This window comes from Dermacentor silvarum, chromosome 3, assembly GCF_013339745.2.
Source record: "Dermacentor silvarum isolate Dsil-2018 chromosome 3, BIME_Dsil_1.4, whole genome shotgun sequence".
In the NCBI taxonomy this organism is placed as follows: domain Eukaryota; kingdom Metazoa; phylum Arthropoda; class Arachnida; order Ixodida; family Ixodidae; genus Dermacentor; species Dermacentor silvarum.
The window spans coordinates 233,049,624-233,071,763 of record NC_051156.1 but is presented as its reverse complement, the minus strand read 5'-3'; the positions used below and the strand labels follow the sequence as shown (position 1 = coordinate 233,071,763).

Sequence of the window (22,140 nt, the reverse complement as noted above, 5' to 3'; positions counted from 1 at the left end):
TGAAATGTGTGCGCCACAACCGCTTCCCCCCCCCCAAAAAAAAAAGAAAAAACAACTATTCGCTACCTACTAACGTCCTACCAAACTAACCAAGAAACTAAAAAATTATGAAAAACAATATATATAGATAGCTCGGGTACCCTAACACTTCTATCAACCAAATAAAAATAAACAAAAATTGAACTTATTCATTGGTATGCTGTTCCTGCTGCGCTGAGCTCCACTCGGCCACGACCGTCCTGTTCGGCTTCACTCGAGAGAGAGTCCCTACCGTACAGTTGGAGGCGTTGGTACAGTCGAGTTTGCGGCTGCTCTGGCGCCATCTGGCGCAGCGACGCAACAGAAGTGGGCGCCGCAGCTCGGACGGCTCGTTGAGTATTCTTTCCCGCGCGCTACATTTCGTCTCGGCCACGGTTGAAGTCGTTTTGCTTTGTTCACCAGCGTCCTTATTTTTTATTATTTTTTTTACGTCTTGCGACGGTGCAATGGCATGCGCTTCATCGGCAAGCGTCAGGGGTGAAAAAAAAAAGGCAAGTGGAACCGCAAATACTGCTGCGTAAAGGGCCGTCACAACCACGAAGGCCAGCCCGGGATAAAGTTGCACAGGTTTCCTGGCAAGTCTTATGAGATCGAACGGCGAAAGAAATGGATCGCAGCTGTAAGGAGAGTAAAGTAAGTCAGCTTCTTTGATATTTGTGAGAAGGTTTTGTTCTGTAATGCGTGCTACACATGCGCGTTTCACAGCTCGTTGTGCGACGCCAGCGGCCATGGCCAGCTGCTGAACATTTAAAAGAAATTTGTCACGACTTTGCTGATTTGACGACTGCTTGCCGTTGTCTTAGCATTCGGTATGATCAGCATAGCACTGGCATGTGCGATGAGCAATATTTTATGCCAAGGAAGCCTATTTTGTGCTGGCGAGAACTAATTCGACGATCCTCGTTTCGGCCGCTGGCGCTTGAGAGGCGCGGTTTCACATGGTGCGATTTTTCTTGTGATATACATTTGCGATGTATCATTGTAAAAGCAAAGCGCGTATGCAAGGAAAGGAATTCGCATGCGAAATCGTATCTTGTGAAAGGGGCCTAATGAGCCTCGATCATTGTAAAGTCTGTTTCACACTTAGGGGAAATCTCGGAGCGCATTGCATCGCGATGCGGCGAGCGCTGGAGTCATGTGCCGGAAGCAGCTCGCGCGGGCGCAGACGCTCGAGGCGCGTTATCTTGCGTCGAGCTGTCGACGCGGTTGGCGGCCAGCCGCGTAGAGTAGTCGATGCGGTTCAAGATAACGCACCTCGAGCGTCTGCGCCTGCGCGAGCTGCTTCCGGCACATGACTCCAGCGCTCGCCGCATCGCGATGCAATGCGCTCCGAGATTTCCCCTAAGTGTGAAACAGACTTTACAATGATCGATCGCTACAAGCGGCACAGTCCTTGCTGCTTCGGCCTGGGCACTTGTAGATGAAATGGCTCCTCCCATCTAGCATTTCCTCGTGCTCCTTCCGCGCAGACGGGCCTCGCTTTTTGGCTCTAGCCCTCACGTCACCCACCAGCTGTAGGGTGAGGTTGCGGCGGTACTGCAGGTGTCGCTGTTCTTTCTCACCATGATTCTGCAGCTGTGTGCGCCTCAACATAAAGCTATTGACAATGGAAACCCGTAGAAGCTTTCAGTAAATGCACCACCGTAAAACGCACGCGGTGAAAATGTGGTCATGCTCTCAGCGAACCGCGCGAACGTGCTGTTGTGCGCGCAAGTGAGAACTCTGGTATCCAGAAGCCGTGCTGTACGTTGTGCTGCACCCTAGTGCAAAAAGAAGTAAACTTCAACAAACAGCTTTATTTATCCCTCAAGAGATGGCGCATCATGTATACAAAGAATGCGCACCGGTCGCAGTAAAAAAAACCGCGCAATTTAACCCCCGAACACCCTTGTCGGGAGCTGCCTGACAGCGGACCGCAAAGGGTTAATGAAAATTTTAAAAATATAGGATTTTATGGTGCCAAAACCACCATCTGATTATGAGGCAGCCGTAGAGGGGGACTCCGAAAATTTTTACCTACTGAGGTTCATTATCATGCCCCTATATCTAAGTAGACGGGCAATTTTGCATTCCACCACCATCACAATGAATTAGCTACTGCGGCTTGGATAGAACCTGTGACGTCAAGCTCACCAGCCCAACACCATAGCCACTGAACTACTGCCAGTTTATTTACGTAGTAGTCGTGCTCTCTCGTTATCCTCGCACTGTATTTGCAGCGTCAGCGCATGATTTGGTTGAAAAATGGCAATTATAGATGTCAGTGTCGTTTTGCTGCCATTCAGAAACAGCTCCGTGTGAAGTTCATGGTCATCACGAGTAAACTTCATGCTTCAGAAATTTGGACCACCTGGGGTTCTTTAACGTGCACCTAAATCTAAGTACACGGGTGTTTTCGTATTTCGCCCCCATCGAAATGCGGCCGCCGTGGCCTTTGATACAATTATTCTGGGAAACACAGGCATGATGTTTGCTACCACCAATTTCAAAGGCTTTGTACACGGTAATCACGTGCAACAGTGTTGAATCGATTGAAAAAGACAACTAGCACTGAAACGTGCTGTTGTGAAATTTTAATGACATTGTGCCTGTAAAAAACAAGCAAACGTTAGGTAGCTCCTGCATTCGTAACATTCAGAAGTGCATGACATCTCTTCATGGGGAAGTAGCATATTTAATCGTCATAAATGGTCTTGAATTTGGTGACAGTTGTGTGCAATTAGTGCAGAGTTGTATGCTATCAGTGCAGATAGTTACAAAAGGGTACGACAACAAGCAAACCTTACATTGCTGATGATAAGCAGTGCACAACTGCCAACTGTGCATATTAGTTTATAATCATTCTGCTACAAAATACTGCATTTACGAAGGTTGTCGCAGTTGAGGTTGTGCTTCACCGTGAGCTTGCCAAATGAGAGGAAGGGCCAAGCAGAGTGCGGGCAATCAGTGCTGCTGTGTTGCTCATGCTGCATATGTATGTGTAACATGCGAGTGTTGGTGGCGCGGCGCCATGTATTTGATAGACCAATCTTTGGGAGGACTTGAGAAGAGGCGATGTTATATGCTTCTTTTAACTGTTTTACTTTTCACTTTTGTTTTTGGGATGAGTTCAATTTCGCTTTAGGTTCATTGAACCTTATGAACCACCCTTGTGAAGTTTTTGCTGACCTAGGCAGTGTTACCTGTGTAGTGAAGAAGAGGAAGAAGTGCTCTTGCGTCTGTCGCTGTGCGCACCATCAGCATTCGTGGACTGCCTCGATTGCGTGAGACGTCTAATAAATCGTCATATCACATTTGGTGGAAGGTGCTGCAATCCCCGACCTCACCCTGGAACTTCGCAGCCGAACGTTGCCGACTGCTTCAGCCGCTACCATGCTCGAGCCTACCGACAATCCGCCTGCAGCTTCTGCCGCGCCCATCATTTGCGGCGCCGTCCAGCGGCAGCGGAGCCGGTGAGACTGACGTGGAAGATTGGCTCTCTACCTATGAGCGCGTCAGTGAGAACAACAAGTGGGATGACCCGACGAAGTTACGTTCCGTCATCTTCTATCTTGCTGACGTTGCAAACCTCTGGTTCCGCAATCATGAGTGGGACCTCCAAACCTGGTCCGCTTTCAAGGCAGCATTCACGGAAGCAGTGCCAACTCCCGTGTCGCCTCCTATTCCGCCTCGAAGCCAAGTTCAGAACCCTTGGCGCACACGCGACAACCGACCCATATGTTTCGCTTGCGGTTTCGCCGGCCATGTCGCGCGCTTCTGCCATCGTCGCATGCCACCTACTAACCCTTCAAGCAACTACGTCGTCTACTTACTTCGCCGCCGATTCTTCGACACTACGATCCGACAGCGCCCACAGAGCTACACACGGACGCCAGTGGCATCGGACTTGGTGCAGTCCTAGCGCAACGGAAAGACGGCTACGACGAGTACGTCGTCGCATATGCGAGTCGCACTTTAAAGAAGGCAGAAGCCAACTACTCTGTCACAGAGAAACAGTGCTTGGCCATTATTTGGGCTCTCGTCAAATTTCGTCCATACCTATATGGTCGCCCTTTTGACATTGTTACCGACCACCACGCCCTTTGCTGGCTGTCCTCATTGAAAGATCCGTCAGGTCGCCTCGGCCGCTGGGCACTTCGCTTACAAGAATATAACATCCGCGTTGTCTACCGATCGGGCAGAAAGCACTCCGACGCCGATGCGCTTTCCCGATCACCGCTACCTTCCGATGTGGCTTCAGTGTCAACGCCCTTCGCATCCATGTCGACGATCAACGTCGCTGATATGCCGGCCGAGCAGCGTAAGGATCCCCTGCTTTCAACTATGCTGAATTTCCTCCACGATCCATCCGTCACACCCTCTTCTCGAACACTTCGTCGCCAAGCCGCTCACTTTGCTGTGATGGCTCATCTTCTCTCCTGGGGCCATTGTAGTGAAGAAGAGGAAGAAGTGCTCGTGCGTCTGTCGCTGTGCGCACCATCAGCGTTCGTGGACTGCCTCGATTGCGTGAGACGTCTAATAAATCGTCATATCACACCTGTCCATATTTGTGTCATTTGACAAGCTTAAGTGAAATATAAGAGTACTGGTTGGATTCTAGTTAGGGTCACAAACAAAACTGCGCTGCATTCTGTGTTTCGCTCTAGCGCTTAACCTCTGTACCTGGCGTCCACCAGTTGAAGCTGCCTACTTATCTATTTTTGTTTGATAAAAAAGGAATATGATGATGATGAAAATGTATTTATTGGAATATAAAGTGCAATACAAAGTTTACATGCATTTATGAAAAATAATTTGCTATAATACGAGAGCGAGTTCTGAAGCCATTGGAGTCTTGAATTGCCATCTGCGGCTGTCCATTCGGCAAAGTTGGTGTAGGCTGTTGAACACTGGGTGCAGTGTGGGGCTGTACATTCGGAGGGCATGGGTCATGTAGAATTCTGCTAAGGTTGTGAAGCGCCGCACATGCAGTGATTACTATGAGTGAGGTGTCTGTGTCAATTTGCAGCTTCATCTGAAGGCACGGGAACCTCCTCTTCCAAATTCCAAACACACGTTCCACGCTGTTTCTTGTTTTTGCTTGCGACTTGTTGTACCTGAAAAAATAACTGCATTATTTCTCTTTGCCTTTATGTGTGTCGTTCGCAATCTGTGAATACAGTGGCACAGATCAAGGTTAGGAATTGCGTTTGATGTTACATGACGTGTTATTTTCATTCTTTTAGACAGATTTCGCTTTTGACTAACGTTGCACGTTGGGCTTGTTGGTATGTCATGATGAAGGCAAAAGGCGTAGTGCATCAGAAACGGGACACAAGAAGAAGAAGAACACAGAAAACACACGTTTGGCACCAAATGTGTGTGTTGTCTGTGTTCTTCTTCTTGTGTGTTTCTGATGCACTGCGCCTTTTGCCTTCGGTTTTGAGTTTAGAGCTTTTGAAATGAATCGCAAAAACATTCTTGAAAATGAGCAAATAAAAAGTGTTTCAATTCTGTGATGGCTCTTGTCTAACCTTGCATGTTCAGATATGTTGCTTTGCCTGCAGGAGCTTTTAAGATTCTCGGGACACGCTTTCTTCTTCAAAATAATTTCGATATTCTGCTACACTGCTTCATAGAAATTAAAAACTATCTTGCCTGTACTCTGGGGTGCCTTGGGCAGGATCCTTGAGAGGAGTCATCAGATATGACCTGCAGGCATAGCCCATGTCTCCGAGAAGAATACCGGGGATGGCACCCGTCTCGTACAGCACTCTGGCGCGGCTGCTGTCGAAAATTCTGCTATCGTGGGCAGACCCTGGCCAGCTAGCCACTACATCATAAAATTGTAGGTCGGGCCCCGTGATTCCCTGCAAAATGGCAACTTCGTTAATAAAGGCGATATCCAAAATGCAATTACACATAGAGAAAATTCTGTAGAGGTGAACATTTTACCGTGGCAGCACAATGTGAACCGATTGACTGGTTGTAGACTTTTTGTCATAAGTAAAGCACTACCATAACGCTCATATTAATTGTTCAATATGCACGAACACACTTGTTGAAACGTCAAGAAACCAGAGTACTAAAATAAAAGTAGATGCTACAATACTTTTGTCATTGTCAAAGTGTAGCTCTGTGGTATGGTTATGCAGTTGAATCTCGATTACAAGATCATGACCGATACGAATTTTTGGCAAGTCCCGGCCCAAGTACATCAGCCTACAACGTGCTAAATTTCGGATGTTGCAAAGCGCTTGTCGCAAACCGCCGTCGCGTGATCTCTGGCGGTACGTGCGAGCGTGTATAATTAAGGAACGCGTGTCACCTTTCACCAAAATACATGACGCAGTCTTCGCATAACAACGCAGTATCCCGACAAAGCCGACTTTAGCGATTATAAGCTTGCCGAATTTTCAGGTGTCCTTGCTCTCGTTGCATTAATCTAAGACAGAATTTTTTTTCTTGCGATGTCCCAAAATACACACATAATCGAGATTATACTGGATCAAAATACGAGGCGCTGCGATTTCATGGGAACTACGTTTTCCGATGCTGAGCAAGAACTTGCCGGTTCAAGTGGTGGCCGCGGTAGTTGTCGATGAGGACCGCGACATAGGTGGAGGTTAAGGTTACCCTCATAGCAAATTCGAAGCTTCGACAATTGTAGCACAGATGTATACTGGCGGTGTGAAACCGCGTCGTAAATTAGCGGGGTGATTTACTTGTTGTTACGTCTGTTACATATACAAAAACGTACTACGAGCTGCATTATGTACCGCTTCTGTTTGCGTATTAAACCACCACTGCAATATTTGTAACGAGCACTCACCTGAACATTTATCGAAAAGTATCCTTTCCGGTTGCGGTACACCTCGGCGTGGTCACCACCGGGGCTCTTAATTGGCACATGGGTGCAATCAATGCACCCACTCACACCGGGAAACTTGCCTATTCTGTAGAAATCTTGCATTACACCGCTCATTTTTGAAGCGGCGGGAAATTGCACAAGCACAGGAAATAGGCTTCTGGCGATCATAGTCGATACGCGTTCGATTACCCGTGACACTGTCGGCTGTGAAACATTCACTAGGTCGCCGGTCACAATTTGGAACGTGCCGGCTCCATAGAAGCGCAGTGTGATGAGCAGCTGCAAGAGAGGCGGCACAGGGAACCCACGTCCATCGGTATTCTCCCGCAGAGGCAGCCTATCGAGCAGCTGCTGCACGGTCCTTTTTGTAAATCGATAACGGCACAAAAACTCGTAGTCGTCGTACACTTCCATGGGATTCAAGCGATCCCTGAGCACTCGCCGTGGCGGTGACGCGTATGAAAAGGCTGCCCCACGCATTATTTCCTCACGACGCTCCAGATAGTTAACGAACTCCGCGAAGTTGTCGTCCATCGCCGCCATTTTGTTTGTTTACAAGGGAGCGTTAAGGTAGGTCGGGGGCTACCTTAACCAAGCCTTACTTATCACGGCGATAAGTACGAGAAAAGTTCTGCGATAAGTACAAGGTTGGTTCTTGAAACGCGTTAAGGGCTGTTCGCTGACTTAAGTCATAAGTATAAGTATAAGTTTGGTTTGTGAATACGGCGGTTAGAGATTGACTCCAACCAAATAAGGAAATTTTACTAGCCCGACGTTTCGGAACCAATTCGGCTCCTTCTTCAGGGGGTATTCTTCGGAGGTGGCGGTGTGCCGCTTTTAAAGGTCCGTCGTAACAAAGGAGAGGAAGGGAGAGAGAGCCTAAGGTGCGGAGACACTTGTCCTGGCACCTGTTCTAGACAGACCAAAGGGGTGGTGGGGTGGGGTGGAGGGGGGGGGGGGGGGGGGCTTCGGCGTCGCTGGTCGGCTAGGATGACCGGTGCCGGGCGCCCTTTAGTCGCGGGAATTCGTTGACGAGGGACAGGGGAGGGGGGGGGGGGGGGGGAGGACGAGTTGTTTTGGTGTTGCTGACCTAGAGCGGGGGGTCCTTTCTTCCCTTCGTCGCGTCTGCCAGGCCATGAACATACAAGGAAGGAAGAATGCCCTTCACGCGGTTTATATTACCCGCCGTGTTCTGAATGTGCCAAGACTCGAGTAGCAGCCTTTTTCGCCAGTTTGTCTCTGTTTGAAGGATTTGGGTTTCTTGGAAAGAAATCTTGTGGTCGGCGTCTTCGGAATGTTCGGCGACGGCGCTGCGTATTCGGTTGAATGTTCTGACGTCGTTTTCATGTTGTCTGATTCTTTCTTTTAGATTTTTGGTTTCCCCGATGTACGACGCCGGACAGTCGGCACAGCTGATTTTATAGACGACGCCTTGAGCTTTTTCTTTTGGTGGACGGTCTTTTGGTTTAGGAATGAGGATATTCAAAGTGTTCATCGGTTTATGCGCGACTTTGAGGCCTTCTTTTTTCAGTATTCGGCTGAGAGCTTCACTGGCACCTTTGACGTATGGGATGGACACTCGTTTCTGTGGTCGAGGGGGAGTCAACGGTTGTAGGTCTCGTAGTTTGTTTTTTCTTTTTTGTTGTCGGGTTGTTTTTCGAATGAATTCCGTTGTATAGCCGTTCCTTTTGAGTTCGTTGAGAACCGTTCTCCTTTCTTTCTTTTGATCTGATTCCAATGTGCAATGAGTTTCGACTCTTCTCAATAAAGAATTTACGACCGATGCCTTGTGGTTTGCCGGATGGTTGGATGAGAAGTGTAGGTAGCGGCCTGTGTGGGTTGGTTTTCGGTAGACTGAGAATTTTAGATTGCCGTTGGTTCGTGTAACTTGTACATCTAGGAAACTCCATAAACCCGGAATCCCCTTACGGCCAATCGTAGACTTTTCGTGCTCCCCACTTCGATCACTATCCACATACTTGCACCAGATTATATCACCACTCACTGGAAGGACAGCATCCCACGTGCGCAACCCCGAAAACTTCATCAAGCTGATATCAAATGTACGCCTCGAAGATGATGAATGCCTGGTCTCTTTTGATGTGATCTCGTTGTTCACCAGAGTACCCATTCAGTTAGCTATATCCGCAACAAGGGATGCCCTGGAACGCGACGACACACTCGACGAGAGAACCCCCTTGAGTGTAGACGAGATCTGCCGCCTTCTCGAGCTATGCCTATCAAATACCTACTTCACCTTCCGAGGCAGCTACTACAAGCAGGTAAAAGGAACTCCCATGGGGGCCTCAATTTCCGTCACCATGGCTAACCTAACTATGGAAAATATCGAAGACAGAGCTCTGAGTACTTTTTCCCCGAAGCCAAAAGTTTTCCTCAGGTACATGGATGATTGCTTCTGTATCGTGAAGGAGTCGCAAGTCGAAAACCTGCAGAGCCATTTAAATTCCATAGACCCGGATATACAGTTCACGTCGGAGCGCGAACAAAACGGATCGCTACCATTCCTAGATGTACAAGTTACACGAACCAACGGCAATCTAAAATTCTCAGTCTACCGAAAACCAACCCACACAGGCCGCTACCTACACTTCTCATCCAACCATCCGGCAAACCACAAGGCATCGGTCGTAAATTCTTTATTGAGAAGAGTCGAAACTCATTGCACATTGGAATCAGATCAAAAGAAAGAAAGGAGAACGGTTCTCAACGAACTCAAAAGGAACGGCTATACAACGGAATTCATTCGAAAAACAACCCGACAACAAAAAAGAAAAAACAAACTACGAGACCTACAACCGTTGACTCCCCCTCGACCACAGAAACGAGTGTCCATCCCATACGTCAAAGGTGCCAGTGAAGCTCTCAGCCGAATACTGAAAAAAGAAGGCCTCAAAGTCGCGCATAAACCGATGAACACTTTGAATATCCTCATTCCTAAACCAAAAGACCGTCCACCAAAAGAAAAAGCTCAAGGCGTCGTCTATAAAATCAGCTGTGCCGACTGTCCGGCGTCGTACATCGGGGAAACCAAAAATCTAAAAGAAAGAATCAGACAACATGAAAACGACGTCAGAACATTCAACCGAATACGCAGCGCCGTCGCCGAACATTCCGAAGACGCCGACCACAAGATTTCTTTCCAAGAAACCCAAATCCTTCAAACAGAGACAAACTGGCGAAAAAGGCTGCTACTCGAGTCTTGGCACATTCAGAACACGGCGGGTAATATAAACCGCGTGAAGGGCATTCTTCCTTCCTTGTATGTTCATGGCCTGGCAGACGCGACGAAGGGAAGAAAGGACCCCCCGCTCTAGGTCAGCAACACCAAAACAACTCGTCCTACACCCCCCCCCCCCCCCTCCCCGGTCCCTCGTCAACGAATTCCCGCGACTAAAGGGCGCCCGGCACCGGTCATCCTAGCCGACCAGCGACGCCGAAGCCCCCCCCCCCCTCCACCCCACCCCACCACCCCTTTGGTCTGTCTAGAACAGGTGCCAGGACAAGTGTCTCCGCACCTTAGGCTCTCTCTCCCTTCCTCTCCTTTGTTACGACGGACCTTTAAAAGCGGCACACCGCCACCTCCGAAGAATACCCCCTGAAGAAGGAGCCGAATTGGTTCCGAAACGTCGGGCTACTAAAATTTCCTTATTTGGTTGGAGTCAATCTCTAAGTCTTTATCAATTTTCCCAACCAGACAGGTAAGTCTGTCGAAATGTTTAGCTTCATGAAACAGACTGTACATGATGAAAAACGAACATTCGCGTCATGTAAATTAAGATCGCCTAGTTAATAAATCTCGTTTATCAGCGCAGCAGGTGGCTCCGACTGGGTCCCAAACGAGTCAACGAGGATAGCATGGTCACTGCCACACCGATCCAAAACACACTAAACATAAAAACACCCAGATGGGCGTTTTTCGCTTGTCCTCTAGCGCATTCCCATTTGTACATGTTTTTGCTCCCATGGAATGGGCGTACGATAAAACACCCATTTAGGCGGGCATTCCTTCGGCATACTGCGGGCGTACCGTAATCTGCCCACTTTACCCCCCATTTGACTGGGAGGTTTTGCAAGCCACAATGGAAGTTTTATCATTTCCAAATGGGAGCATTTGCGCTGACATTAAGGCGGCATTTAGGGCGTCTTTCGGTATTAATTAGAGAGTTTATGGATGGAATTAAAGGCGTTTTAGTTTACTTGGGGCGAGCACGATGCGAAATGCTTGGTGGCGATGGGTCACGCGCTTACACAGCCGGATCACCACAGGCCAAAATGTCGGACGCCGGTCACCAAGGCTCAAAGGAACGGGGCCGTCCGAGAAGCTGCCGCCCGAGCAAGCGTTTGGCGAGCACTACCGCCGCTTGTAGCTATCGCCGGCCTCCGACACTTTAGCCTGCTGTATCCCGTCTGCCACTGCGTAAGCGCGGCGGCGTCCCGCCACGAAACATTTCGCCGCGTGCTCGCCACACGTGACACAATCGACGGCATTGACGAAGTGGTCGGATGAACCCGTCGCTGCCCTTCTTCGACTTCCTTTCACTGATCGCACTTGGCAAACCTTGTGCTGTCGTCCTCGCGAAAATGCTAGTCATCGGCAGTGCCTCCGAGGTCAGCAGGGGCCTTCGAGAGCGGCTGCTACTCGCTGAAAGGAAAAATACACGACACACACTAAAGAGAACAACATTTATTAGACACCAAATATGTTCTTTCTGTCAAATCGAAAGCATTCCTTGTACCATTAAAAAACTGTCGGGACTAAAAAGAAACTGTATTGACTGGCATCGTAAACATGCCAGTCAATACATGTCCTAACACAATAAAATTAGTAAACGAAAGAAATGATAATTTAAGAAATCTTATCTCGTCCCATATTGAACTATAAATACAGAACCATGTGTTTAAACTGTTACTTTGGGCAGACATTCCACAATTTTGCAGCTTATATATATATATATATATATATATATATATACATGTTGAGCTTGCAAGACTAAGCCACCCAAAATTAAAAGTGGACTGTAGAATGAGGCCGACCAGTGGTGGTATTTTGCATGGACCAGCACAAAACATACGATGGTAATACCTAAGTACTAATTTAAGAAATTGGGACTCATCACACAAACGAGCTAAAAAATTTGGTTTAGTGATTGCGTTGCATTTTTTAGGAGGTTACTAAAGATTAAAAATTTATTTATAGTGTTTTATGAGCCAAATCCATCATATGATTCTGAGACACGCCGTTGGAAGGGACTCTATATTAAGTTGGACCACCTGGGATTCTTTAATGTACGTTTAAATCTAAGTACACAGGTGTTCTTGTATTTCGCTCCCATCGAAATGCGGCCGCCGTGGCCGGGATTTGATCCTTGGTCTTTTTGTTTACGACTAGATTTGTGAAAGTTCCAAACAGGGTCCCCTATATACAGGGTGATCATTTGTAAGTTTTACAGAATTCTTAAAAATAACCTGTTGCAGATATCATAATTCTAGTCCTTAGCTGTATTAGTCAGAGACGCGGACATTACTTTCATGACAAATCGTAGCACATATTCAGCTAATTAAAAATCCACTAATTATCTTTTGAATTAAATACTTTACGGCCCATATTGCAATTTACAAATTGTAGCCGGTGAGTTTGCAAGGCATATCCACTTGGAATGAATTTCCAGAATGACGCCAGTTTGGAGATATACGCCATCAAACTTGGCCTAAAGATGCACTGTTGATCAATATACATTTTTAACAAAATGCTATCTTCTGCATTGAAGCACAAAAGTAACTAGAACGCCCATGTATTTCGTACCACACTTTGGGAAATAATATCTCGAGACTGGTGTCATCCTGGAAACCCATTTCAAGTAGATGCCTTGCAAGCTCTCCGGCTACCATTTGTTAATTGCAATATGTGCTGTAAACTAATCAGCAAAGAAGTTAAATACTGAAATTTTCGTTAACTAATTGAATATTGTAACGTAGTAGTGACGCTGAAGTAAACAGTCGTAAAACTGTGTATGACAAAACTTATTCTTTATTGGGCGAACCTGTGCCCACAAAAGCAAGCAGCGCTCGAAGCACAACGAAAGCGGCGAACACAGTCGGCGATCGTCGAAAATCTGATCAGCGGCGAAACGCGTTGTCTTTTATACATGAGTCATCGAATGTTCCAGGTTATTCCCTGGTGCCCGCGTGTCTTCCAGAAAGTTCTCAATTCGCGTTGGTCATACAATCAGGGGCGGATCCAGGTTTTTTCTGAGGGGGGGGGGGGGGGTCAGCTTCTGTCAATGATGATGGTGATGATGATGATGATAGTAGCCTTTCTTATTTACCGAAATTTACCGTTTTTCCTCACGATAAACGCGCATTTATAGGGCTAAAGCGACACCTGTAGCCCTCCGTGGTGGCTCAGTCAGCTCAGGCGTTGAGCACGAGATCGCGGGATCAAATACCGGCCGCGGCGGCCGCATTTCGATGGAGGCGAAATGCGAAAACGCCCGTGTGCTTGCGTTGTAGTGCACCTTAAAGAACCCCAGGTGGTCAAAATTAATCCGGAGCCTTCCACTACGGCGTGCCTCATTATCGGAACTGGTTTTGGCACGTAAAACCCCAGAAAGAGGAAGAAGACCTGGAGCGAAGCCAGGTATCGGTTTCTCCGAGCTTATAGGAAAAGGACGTTACCCAATACAGCCATGTACTTGGCGGCTGCGCCTGATAATACAGGGTGTTCAAAACTAAGCTTTATGGTTTTCTTAAAGTTAGGCACTGGGAGGCATGCGAAGACCACCTGTGCAGATAAGTTATGTGGCTAAGGGGGCACAAAGTGAGATGATAATTATCGCTGTGCGCAGCCCAATTAACTAAAATTGAACAATTATTTTTGTTGACTGCAGTAAGTGGGTATGTTTGTATTGAAAACTTAGAGACAGTCGAGTTTCTACACAGTATCAGTCGGCAGAAATATTCTAGCGTGTCCGTGCTCCGATATATCAGACTCCAAATTTCACTTGTCGTACTGCGCAGAATAATCGAGAATAAAGACGCGACAATTCTCATGAACTCCCGTGAATGATGATGAAGCTCAGTGACCACTTCTGTGGGGGGATGGCGGTGCCATCTTCTCTCTTGAGTCGTGGTGGTGTGTTGACTAGAGGAAAGTTCTTGAACACGGGCGTAACGGTCCGCTCCAACGCAGCAACCACTACGCTGGTTGTTTACGATATGCGAATCACCGCGTATGAAGACTCACGACGCCACCTACAAGAATAACGATGTGGCGTAGTAGGCGAGAGCGCGAGCCAGCGTCTTCATGTTTTGTTTCCCAAGCGACGTCATCCTTTTACACAAGGCGCGCATCTGCTCCCGTTTCTCTAACCATGCGACGCCATCCTAGGCCCGCGCGCTGGCGTTGGCCGCTGACGTCACGCTCCCCCACTTCGCAGCCGCGGCTCGAGGCTTCGCCTCGCTCCGCGAGAACGCCCAATCAGGTAAACGGATCCGATGGGCTTGAGCCTCCTATGCTTAATGTACGACAATAAAACTGCGAAATTACAATGAAAAACTTGTAGCGTACGAACGGTACTGTGCTCGTACTGGATATTGTCAACGTGTAACTGTGATCACAATGAGTGCTACAGTTAAAAAAAGTTGCCTATGTGTAGTTCTTAGTTTAGCTGTTAGTTGTTATTATTTATATATGAACACTTCAGCAAGAGATCTCTTTCATTAAGCAGGTTGGTCGCGGAACCGATGACAGCCAATGAGGCAACCGTTGACACCCCAAGGGGAAACTAAGTTTATCAGGCGCGAAGGCGCTCGAGCGGGCCTCGGCGTGTTTGGCAAAAGGGACGTCCCCTCGTTCATTCGATGCCACCGACGCGACGAGAAAGGCACGGCAGGCGCCAGGAGGTCCAAGGTGTTTATGAGAAAAAATAACTACGGCTACTTCGCGACACCACACTCCTACGGAATACAACTAAGCTTGTGAGCGTGCTAGCTTTACTTCTACATGGCTGATACCACTGGTACTCGCGAAAAATACTTTTGAAGAATGCTGGTGGCCATATTTTTTTGCGACAGGGCTATCCCCCTGTCAGCGAGGGGGCGATGCAGTAATCTGAGGGGGGGGGGGGGGGGTCAGGACATCCGGCCATCCCCCCTGGATCCGCGCCTGCACGTGGCAATGCCCTCCCCTTAAAAAACATCGTCCCGATGCTACTAACGAACACGAATCCGAAAACATAAACCACGCGTAAAGACAATAAGAATAACAAAGCAAAGAAGTACCTAAGTTCGTCAGCGGGAGTAGAAAGGCTTAAGACGCACCACGTGGATGACTTCGGGTCGTGCGCGGCGCCGCTGTGACTGGGAAATGCCGTCTGGCATGACCTCATAGTCCAGTGCGCCAATCCGTCGGAAAATCTTGTAGGGTCCGAAATAGCGTCGTAACAGTTTCTCGCTAAGTCCTCGCCGGCGTATCGGAGTCCAGACCCAAACACGTTCGCCGGGCTGGTACTCGACGTAGCGTCGTCGAAGATTGTAGTGTCGGCTGTCGGTCCTCTGCTGGTTCTTGATGCGCAGGCGGGCGAGCTGTCGACCTTCTTCGGCACGCTGCAAATAGGTGGCAACGTCGAGATTTTCTTCATCCGTGACGTCCGGTAGCATGGCGTCAAGTGTCGTTGCCGGGTTCCTTCCGTAGACCAGGTTGAACGGCGCTATGTGCGTCGTTTCTTGCTCGGCCGTGTTGTATGCGAAGGTCACGTACGGAAGGATGGCATCCCACGTCTTGTGTTGGACGTCGACGTACATTGCCAGCATGTCGGCGATGGTCTTATTTAGGCGCTCGGTGAGGCCATTCGTCTGCGGGTGGTAGGCGGTGGTCCGGCGATGGCTTGTCTGGCTGTATAGCAGGATGGCTTGAGTTAGTTCTGCCGTAAAGGACGTGCCTCTGTCGGTGATGAGGACTTCTGGAGCACCGTGACGCAGGAGAATGTTCTCAACGAAGAATCGGGCTACCTCGGCGGCACTGCCTTTGGGCAAGGCTTTTGTTTCGGCGTAGCGGGTGAGGTAATCCGTAGCTACGACGATCAATTTATTCCCGGACGTCGACGTCGGAAAAGGCCCAAGTAAGTCCATCCCGATCTGCTGGAATGGTCGGCGAGGTGGTTCGATCGGCTGTAGAAGTCCGGCTGGCCTTGTCGGCGGTGTTTTGCGTCGCTGACAGTCTCGGCATGTCCTTACGTAATGGGCGACGTCGGCAGAGAGGCGAGGCCAGTAGTATTTTTCTTGTATTCTCGCGAGCGTGCGGGAAAAACCGAGGTGTCCAGCCGTTGGGTCGTCATGGAGAGCTTGCAGAACCTCTGGACGCAATGCTGAGGGTACCACGAGGAGGTAGTTGGCTCGGAGAGGCGAAAAGTTCTTCTTTAGGAGAATGTAGTTTTGCAAGAAAAACGACGCCAATCCTCGCCTGAACATCTTCGGCACAGTGACGGTCTTGCCTTCCAGGTAGTCTACAAGGCTCCTTAGTTCCGGGTCGGCTCGCTGTTGCTCGGCGAATTCCTCGGCACTGATTGGTCCCAAGAAAGTGTCGCATCCTGGTCGTCCCGTGGCGGCGGTTCGACGGGGGCGCGAGTCAAGCAGTCGGCGTCAGAGTGCTTTCGGCCGGACTTGTAGACGACGGTGATGTCCAATGCTTGAAGTCTCAGACTCCATCGTGCGAGGCGACCTGAAGGATCCTTAAAGTTAGCCAGCCAACACAAGGCGTGGTGGTCGCTCACAACTTTGAAGGGCCTGCCATAGAGGTAGAGGCGAAACTTTGATGTAGCTCAGATGATGGCGAGGCACTCCTTTTCTGTTGTGGAATAATTTGATTCCGCCTTCGATAGCAACCGGCTAGCGTAACTTACAACCCTTTCTAGTCCGTCAGTCCTCTGCACAAGCACGGCGCCGAGTCCTACGCTGATTGCGTCGGTGTGGACTTCGGTATTGGCGTTTTCGTCGAAATGCGCAAGAATGGGCGGCGATTGCAGGTGTCGCTTCAGTTCTTCAAAAGCTTCGATTTGCGGCGTCTCCCACTTGAACTCGACGTCGGCCTTCGTGAGTTACGTCAGTGGCTCGGCGATCCGTGAAAAATCCTTGACGAAGCGCCTGTAATAGGCGCACAGGCCAAGAAATCTACACACTGCCTTTTTGTCAGCGGGCGGAGGAAAGTCAGTGATGGGCCGCCGTTTTCTGTAGGTCAGGGCACACTCCAGACTTGTTGATGACATGGCCCAAAAACAAGAGCTCCTCGTATGCGAAGCGGCACTTTTCTGGCTTCAACGTGAGTCCGGAGGTCTTGATAGCTTGAAGAACTGTTTCAAGGCGCCGGAGGTGTTCCTCGAAGCTTGAGGCAAACACAACGACGTCGTCCAAATAGACGAGGAAAGTCTCCCACTTCAAGCCTGCCAGTACTGTATCCATGACCCGTTGGAAAGTCGCAGGTGCCGAGCAAAGACCAAACGGCATGACCTTGAACTCGAACAGTCCATCTGGTGTTATAAACGCAGTCTTCTCCCGGTCTCTCTCGTCGACTTCGATTTGCCAGTAGCCGGTTTTGAGGTCCATCGACGAAAAATACTTTGCGTTGTAGAGTCGATCCAAGGCGTCGTCAATCCGTGGGAGAGGGTATACGTCCTTCTTCGTGATTTTGTTGAGGCCACGATAATCGACGCATAAACGTAGGGTTCCCTCCTTCTTATTCACTAACACCACGGGAGACGCCCACGGACTCTTGGACGGCTGGACGATGTCGTTCCGTAGCATTTCGTCGACTTGTTGCCTTATGGCCTCGCGTTCGCGCGCCGAAACTCGGTACGGGCTCTGACGGAGTGGGCGGACATATTCGTCGGTTATGATGCGGTGCTTGGGGACCGGGGTTTGTCGAACTTTTGACAACGACGAGAAGCAGTCCTTGTATTGCAGGAGCAGAGCTTTTAGCTGTTCTTTCTTATGCCAGGGAAGGTTCTGATTGACGTCGAAAGTTCGTTCAAGTACTACAGTCTTCGCTGCAGGTGCACTAGAATCCGTGAAGGCAGAAGCACTGCTGGCTTGTACTATTTCGTCGATGTAGGCGACCGTTGTGCCTTCGTTAATGTGCTTGTATTCATCGCTGAAGTTCGTGAGCATCACTCTTGCTTTCCGTTCACGTAGCTCAGCTATGCCTCTAGCGACGCAAATTTCACGATCGAGCAGTAAGCGATGATCGCTCTCGATGACGCCCTCCATATCTGCAGGCACTTCGGCACCGACGGAAATCATTACGCTGGAGTGAGGCGGAACGGTGACTTGTTCTTCTAGCACATTCAAGGCATGGTAACTGATGTTTCTATCCGGTGGGATCACGTTGTACGTTGAAAGCGTTATCGAATTACACCGTAAGTCGATGACTGCACCGTGTTGGTTTGGAAAGTTCATGCCTAGGATGACATCCCTGGAGCAGTGCTGCAGGATTACGAAGCTCGCCGGGTAAGTGCGGTTGTTGACCGTGACTCGCGTTGTGCAGATTCCAGCCGGCGTTATTAGGTGGCCTCCCGCTGTCCGGATATCGGGTCCTTGCCAGGCCGTCTTCACCTTGTTCAACTTGGCGGCGAACGCGCCACTGAAGACGGAATAATCGGCGCCAGTGTCGACGAGAGCGGTGACGTTATGGCCATCGATTAGCACGTCTAGATCGGTAGACCGGCGTCTGGAGTTGCGGTTAATTCGTGGCGTCGGATCACGGCTGCGTTGGCTTGCTCTGCTGCTGCTACGTCGCGTAAGAAGGTCTTCTTCTGGCGCAGAAGTGTTGTCAAGGTTGTCGCTAGACGGCGTGCTGATTTCTCGTCGTGATGATTCGCGAATCGTCGTCATCGGTGGCGGCGGAGGATCTTCGTCATTGCGTCGTACAGCAACCGCACCTCCATTGGTTGCTGCTTTTAGTTTCCCGGGTAAGGGCTTTGAGATCGACCCCGAGTAGGACCAGTGTACTGACGGCGATGGGGCGAGATGTAGCGGCCTGGTGACGGCGAGCGTGAGGGTCGTCATGGTTGCCACTGAGCTCCGGCGAGGTCGTCGGCGATGTCACGTGGTCGCTTGCCAAGCTGTGGGCGTGGTGCGTTGACGGCAAACCCTCGTAGGCCCATCTCGCGGTATGGGCATCGGCGGTAGACATGGCCCGCTTCCCCGCAGTGATAGCAGAGCGGGCGGTGGTCGGGGGCGCGCCAAATGTTCGTCTTCCTTTGGTAACTGCGCTGGGCGACGGGCGGGCGTGCTGGCGTCGGCGGCGGTGGGCGACGGGACTGCGGCATTACGGGGCCCTGGCGCGAGCGCGGAGGGGGGCCTTCACGACGGGCGACGGCGGCGTAGGTCAGGGTGAGGCATTGCCGCAACCCCGGCTGGGGTTGCGGCAATTCGGGAAGTCCGAGCGATTGCTGGATTTCCTCCCGCACGATATCGGCGATGGAAGCAACTTGAGGCTGCGACGACGGTAGCAACTTCTGCAGCTCTTCGCGTACTATCGTCCTGATGGTGTCTCGTAGGTCGTCGGAGAATCCTTGGACTTCGGCGTACTGTGGCGTCGAACGGCGATTGTATTGGCGGTTGCGCATGTCCAGTGCTTTCTCGATCATCGTAGCCTCCGAGAGAAAGTCTTGGACTGTCGTTGGTGGATTCCGCACCAGTCCGGCGAATAGCTCCTGCTTAACTCCCCGCATGAGCAAGCGAACTTTCTTGTCTTCTGGCATAGCGGGGTCGGCGTGCCGGAATAATCGAGTCATTTCTTCAGTGTACATACCGATGCTCTCATTCGGGAGCTGTACACGGTTTTCCAGCAAGGCTGCAGCTCTTTCTTTGCGGACGACGCTCGTGAAGGTGTCCAGGAATGCGGCTCGGAAGAGGTCCCAGGTTGTTAGTGCACGCTCCCTATTCTCGAACCAGGTTCTGGCGCCGTCTTCAAGCGAGAAGTAAACATGGCGCAGCTTGTCGTCGCAGTCCCACTTGTTGAACGTAGCGACCCGGTCGTATGCCTCCAGCCAGCTTTCGTGGTCTTCACATGGCGAACCGCGGAAAGTCGGCGGCTCCCTGGGTTGTTGCATTACGATTGCAGATGGCGGAGCAGAGGCTGTCATGGTAGCTGCTGCCGAGGTCGTGACTTTGGTCCTTTTGGTGTTGTCGGGTAGGGGTTCGTACTCCGGTGGCAGGTTCAATAGCCTACGGCTAGCTCGCAGGTCGGGGTAGGCGTCCGACGTCTTCTGGACGATTTGGGCTTGGCTCACGGCTGGATGGGGGAGTCCGGTACAAGGACATAAAAGCACCTCCACCAGATGTCACGTAGTTGTGACGCTGAAGTAAACAGTCGTAAAACTGTGTATGACAAAACTTATTCTTTACCCGCCGTGGTTGCTCAGTGGCTATGGTGTTGGGCTGCTGAGCACGAGGTCCGCGGGATCGAATCCCGGCACGGCGGCCGCATTTCGATGGGGGCGAAATGCGAAAACACCCGTGTACTTAGATTTAGGTGCACGTTAAAGAACCCCAGGTGGTCAAAATTTCCGGAGTCCCCCACTACGGCGTGCCTCATAATCAGAACTGGTTTTGGCACGTAAAACCCCATAATTTAATTTTTTTTAAAACTTATCTTTATTGGGCGAACCTGTGCCCACAAAAGCAAGCTGCGCTCGAAGCACAACGAAAGCGGCGAACACAGTCGGCGATCGTCGAAAATCTGATCAGCGGCGAAAACGCGTTGTCTTTTATACATGAGTCATCGAATGTTTCAGGTTATTCCCTGGTGCCCGCGTGTCTTCCAGAAAGTCTCGACAATTCGCGTCGGTCATACAATCTGATAACATAAGCGTCGGTGAATACAGACAACGGAAAGAAGCACCGATAACGTTCGAGAAACTTCCGATACATGCAGGTGCGTCATGCGCCGTGCGATAACGGTTAACATTTGTGAGCCGGTGAAGATCTGTCACCAGTGAAAGATAAACAAGTACACGTGGAAATATGTGTTTCGATTTCTTGTGCTAGTAATCCGCCTCTTCAAATAGTCCAGCTCAAGGACAAGAATTATGCTTTCTGCCACAGGCGATTTTTAAAAATTCCATAAAACTTAGAAACGATCACCCTGTGTATTTATTTTCTAATAGTGCATGAGTTGTGTTCTGCATGGACACTTTAGCATGGCTACCTTGTTTAGTTGAATACTGTGCAAGCAGTGGTTTTTTATCTACCCAGTGCAAAACATAAGCCAGCATTGTACATGTTGCAAATGGAGTCACGAATAAGTACCTTCCCTGATCATATCCAACAGTAACACTTTAGATGAAATAAGTCATGCTTTCTCATGTTCAAGTGCCTGTGTTATAAGATATTGTCACAGTATGTAATGTAACATATCAAACGTAACAATATCAAATCCTCCTTCCTCACATTGGCATCCCATCGTGTGATCCCCAAGCTGAGGTCATTTTGAAATTGCATTTATTGCACTGAACAGCATATCCTCTTATTTAAAAAGCGCATCCTATTGCAGTAACCATCCAGATATAAAATACTTGTCTGCATCAAGCTGTAAGCAGCAGCACATTTTCTGAGGAAAAAGCCTACTTCTTCTATTGAATTGGGCTGCGTGCTCGGACACTACTATGGAGTTGCAGACAGGACTGGTAGTGTAGCAACCGTAACAGTGTGAACTTACATAAAGAGCAAAACTGCGTGAAACCTGAAATCATTATTCTCTTATGAACCATGCTTTCCATTATAACATGGGATAAATAACTGGCAAGCAATCTGCATTTCATTCAAGTAATAACATTTCTATTCATGCTACCTTGCAGGGCACACTACATTCCCTTCGAACGTGAATTTACGACCTTGCCACGAGTTGCTAATTGTATTGGTGTATTGTTGATCGAGAGTGGTAGAACGGGATATTACGCCTCGTAGAGCCCATTTCGACAAGGAGACTTGCTGTCGACACGGAATGTCTCAGGCTAAATCCATTTGTTCCCTTGTAAAGATGTTGGCTTCAGCTTGTGCCCTTCTTTGTTGGCCACTCTTGAACATAATGTCGCAACCTTCTTGTTTACCCTCGTCTTGCTCAGCCTATTGCTGCACCAGAAGCTGCATTTTCTTTTAAAACATTCAATGAGGTCAAGGGCTTGTGCATGGCAGTGCCTGCAAACACAATTTTTTTTCAATGAATGACATTTTGG

General features: G+C 49.4%; 1 protein-coding gene across 1 annotated transcript; it reads right to left on the bottom strand.

Annotated features, from left to right (window-relative positions):
- Positions 1-3,677: 3,677 nt before the first annotated feature.
- On the bottom strand, positions 3,678-7,616 carry LOC119445263 (putative nuclease HARBI1). Its single transcript, XM_037709581.2, has 3 exons — positions 6,851-7,616; positions 5,677-5,888; positions 3,678-5,135 (listed from the first exon to the last, which is right to left on the bottom strand). The coding sequence occupies exons 1-3, from the start codon at positions 7,430-7,432 to the stop codon at positions 4,820-4,822; spliced, it is 1,110 nt and encodes a 369-aa protein (XP_037565509.2). The 5' UTR covers positions 7,433-7,616; the 3' UTR covers positions 3,678-4,819.
- Positions 7,617-22,140: the final 14,524 nt, after the last annotated feature.

Excerpts from the sequence above, each read along its gene's own strand:
- LOC119445263 (XM_037709581.2), bottom strand. The coding sequence starts at position 7,432 with ATGGCGGCGATGGACGACAACTTCGCGGAGTTCGTTAACTATCTGGAG. Across the intron at positions 5,889-6,850 it reads ACTTTTCGATAAATGTTCAG|GGAATCACGGGGCCCGACCT; the intron begins GTGAGTGCTCGT and ends GCCATTTTGCAG. Across the intron at positions 5,136-5,676 it reads CAAGGCACCCCAGAGTACAG|GTACAACAAGTCGCAAGCAA; the intron begins GCAAGATAGTTT and ends TTATTTTTTCAG.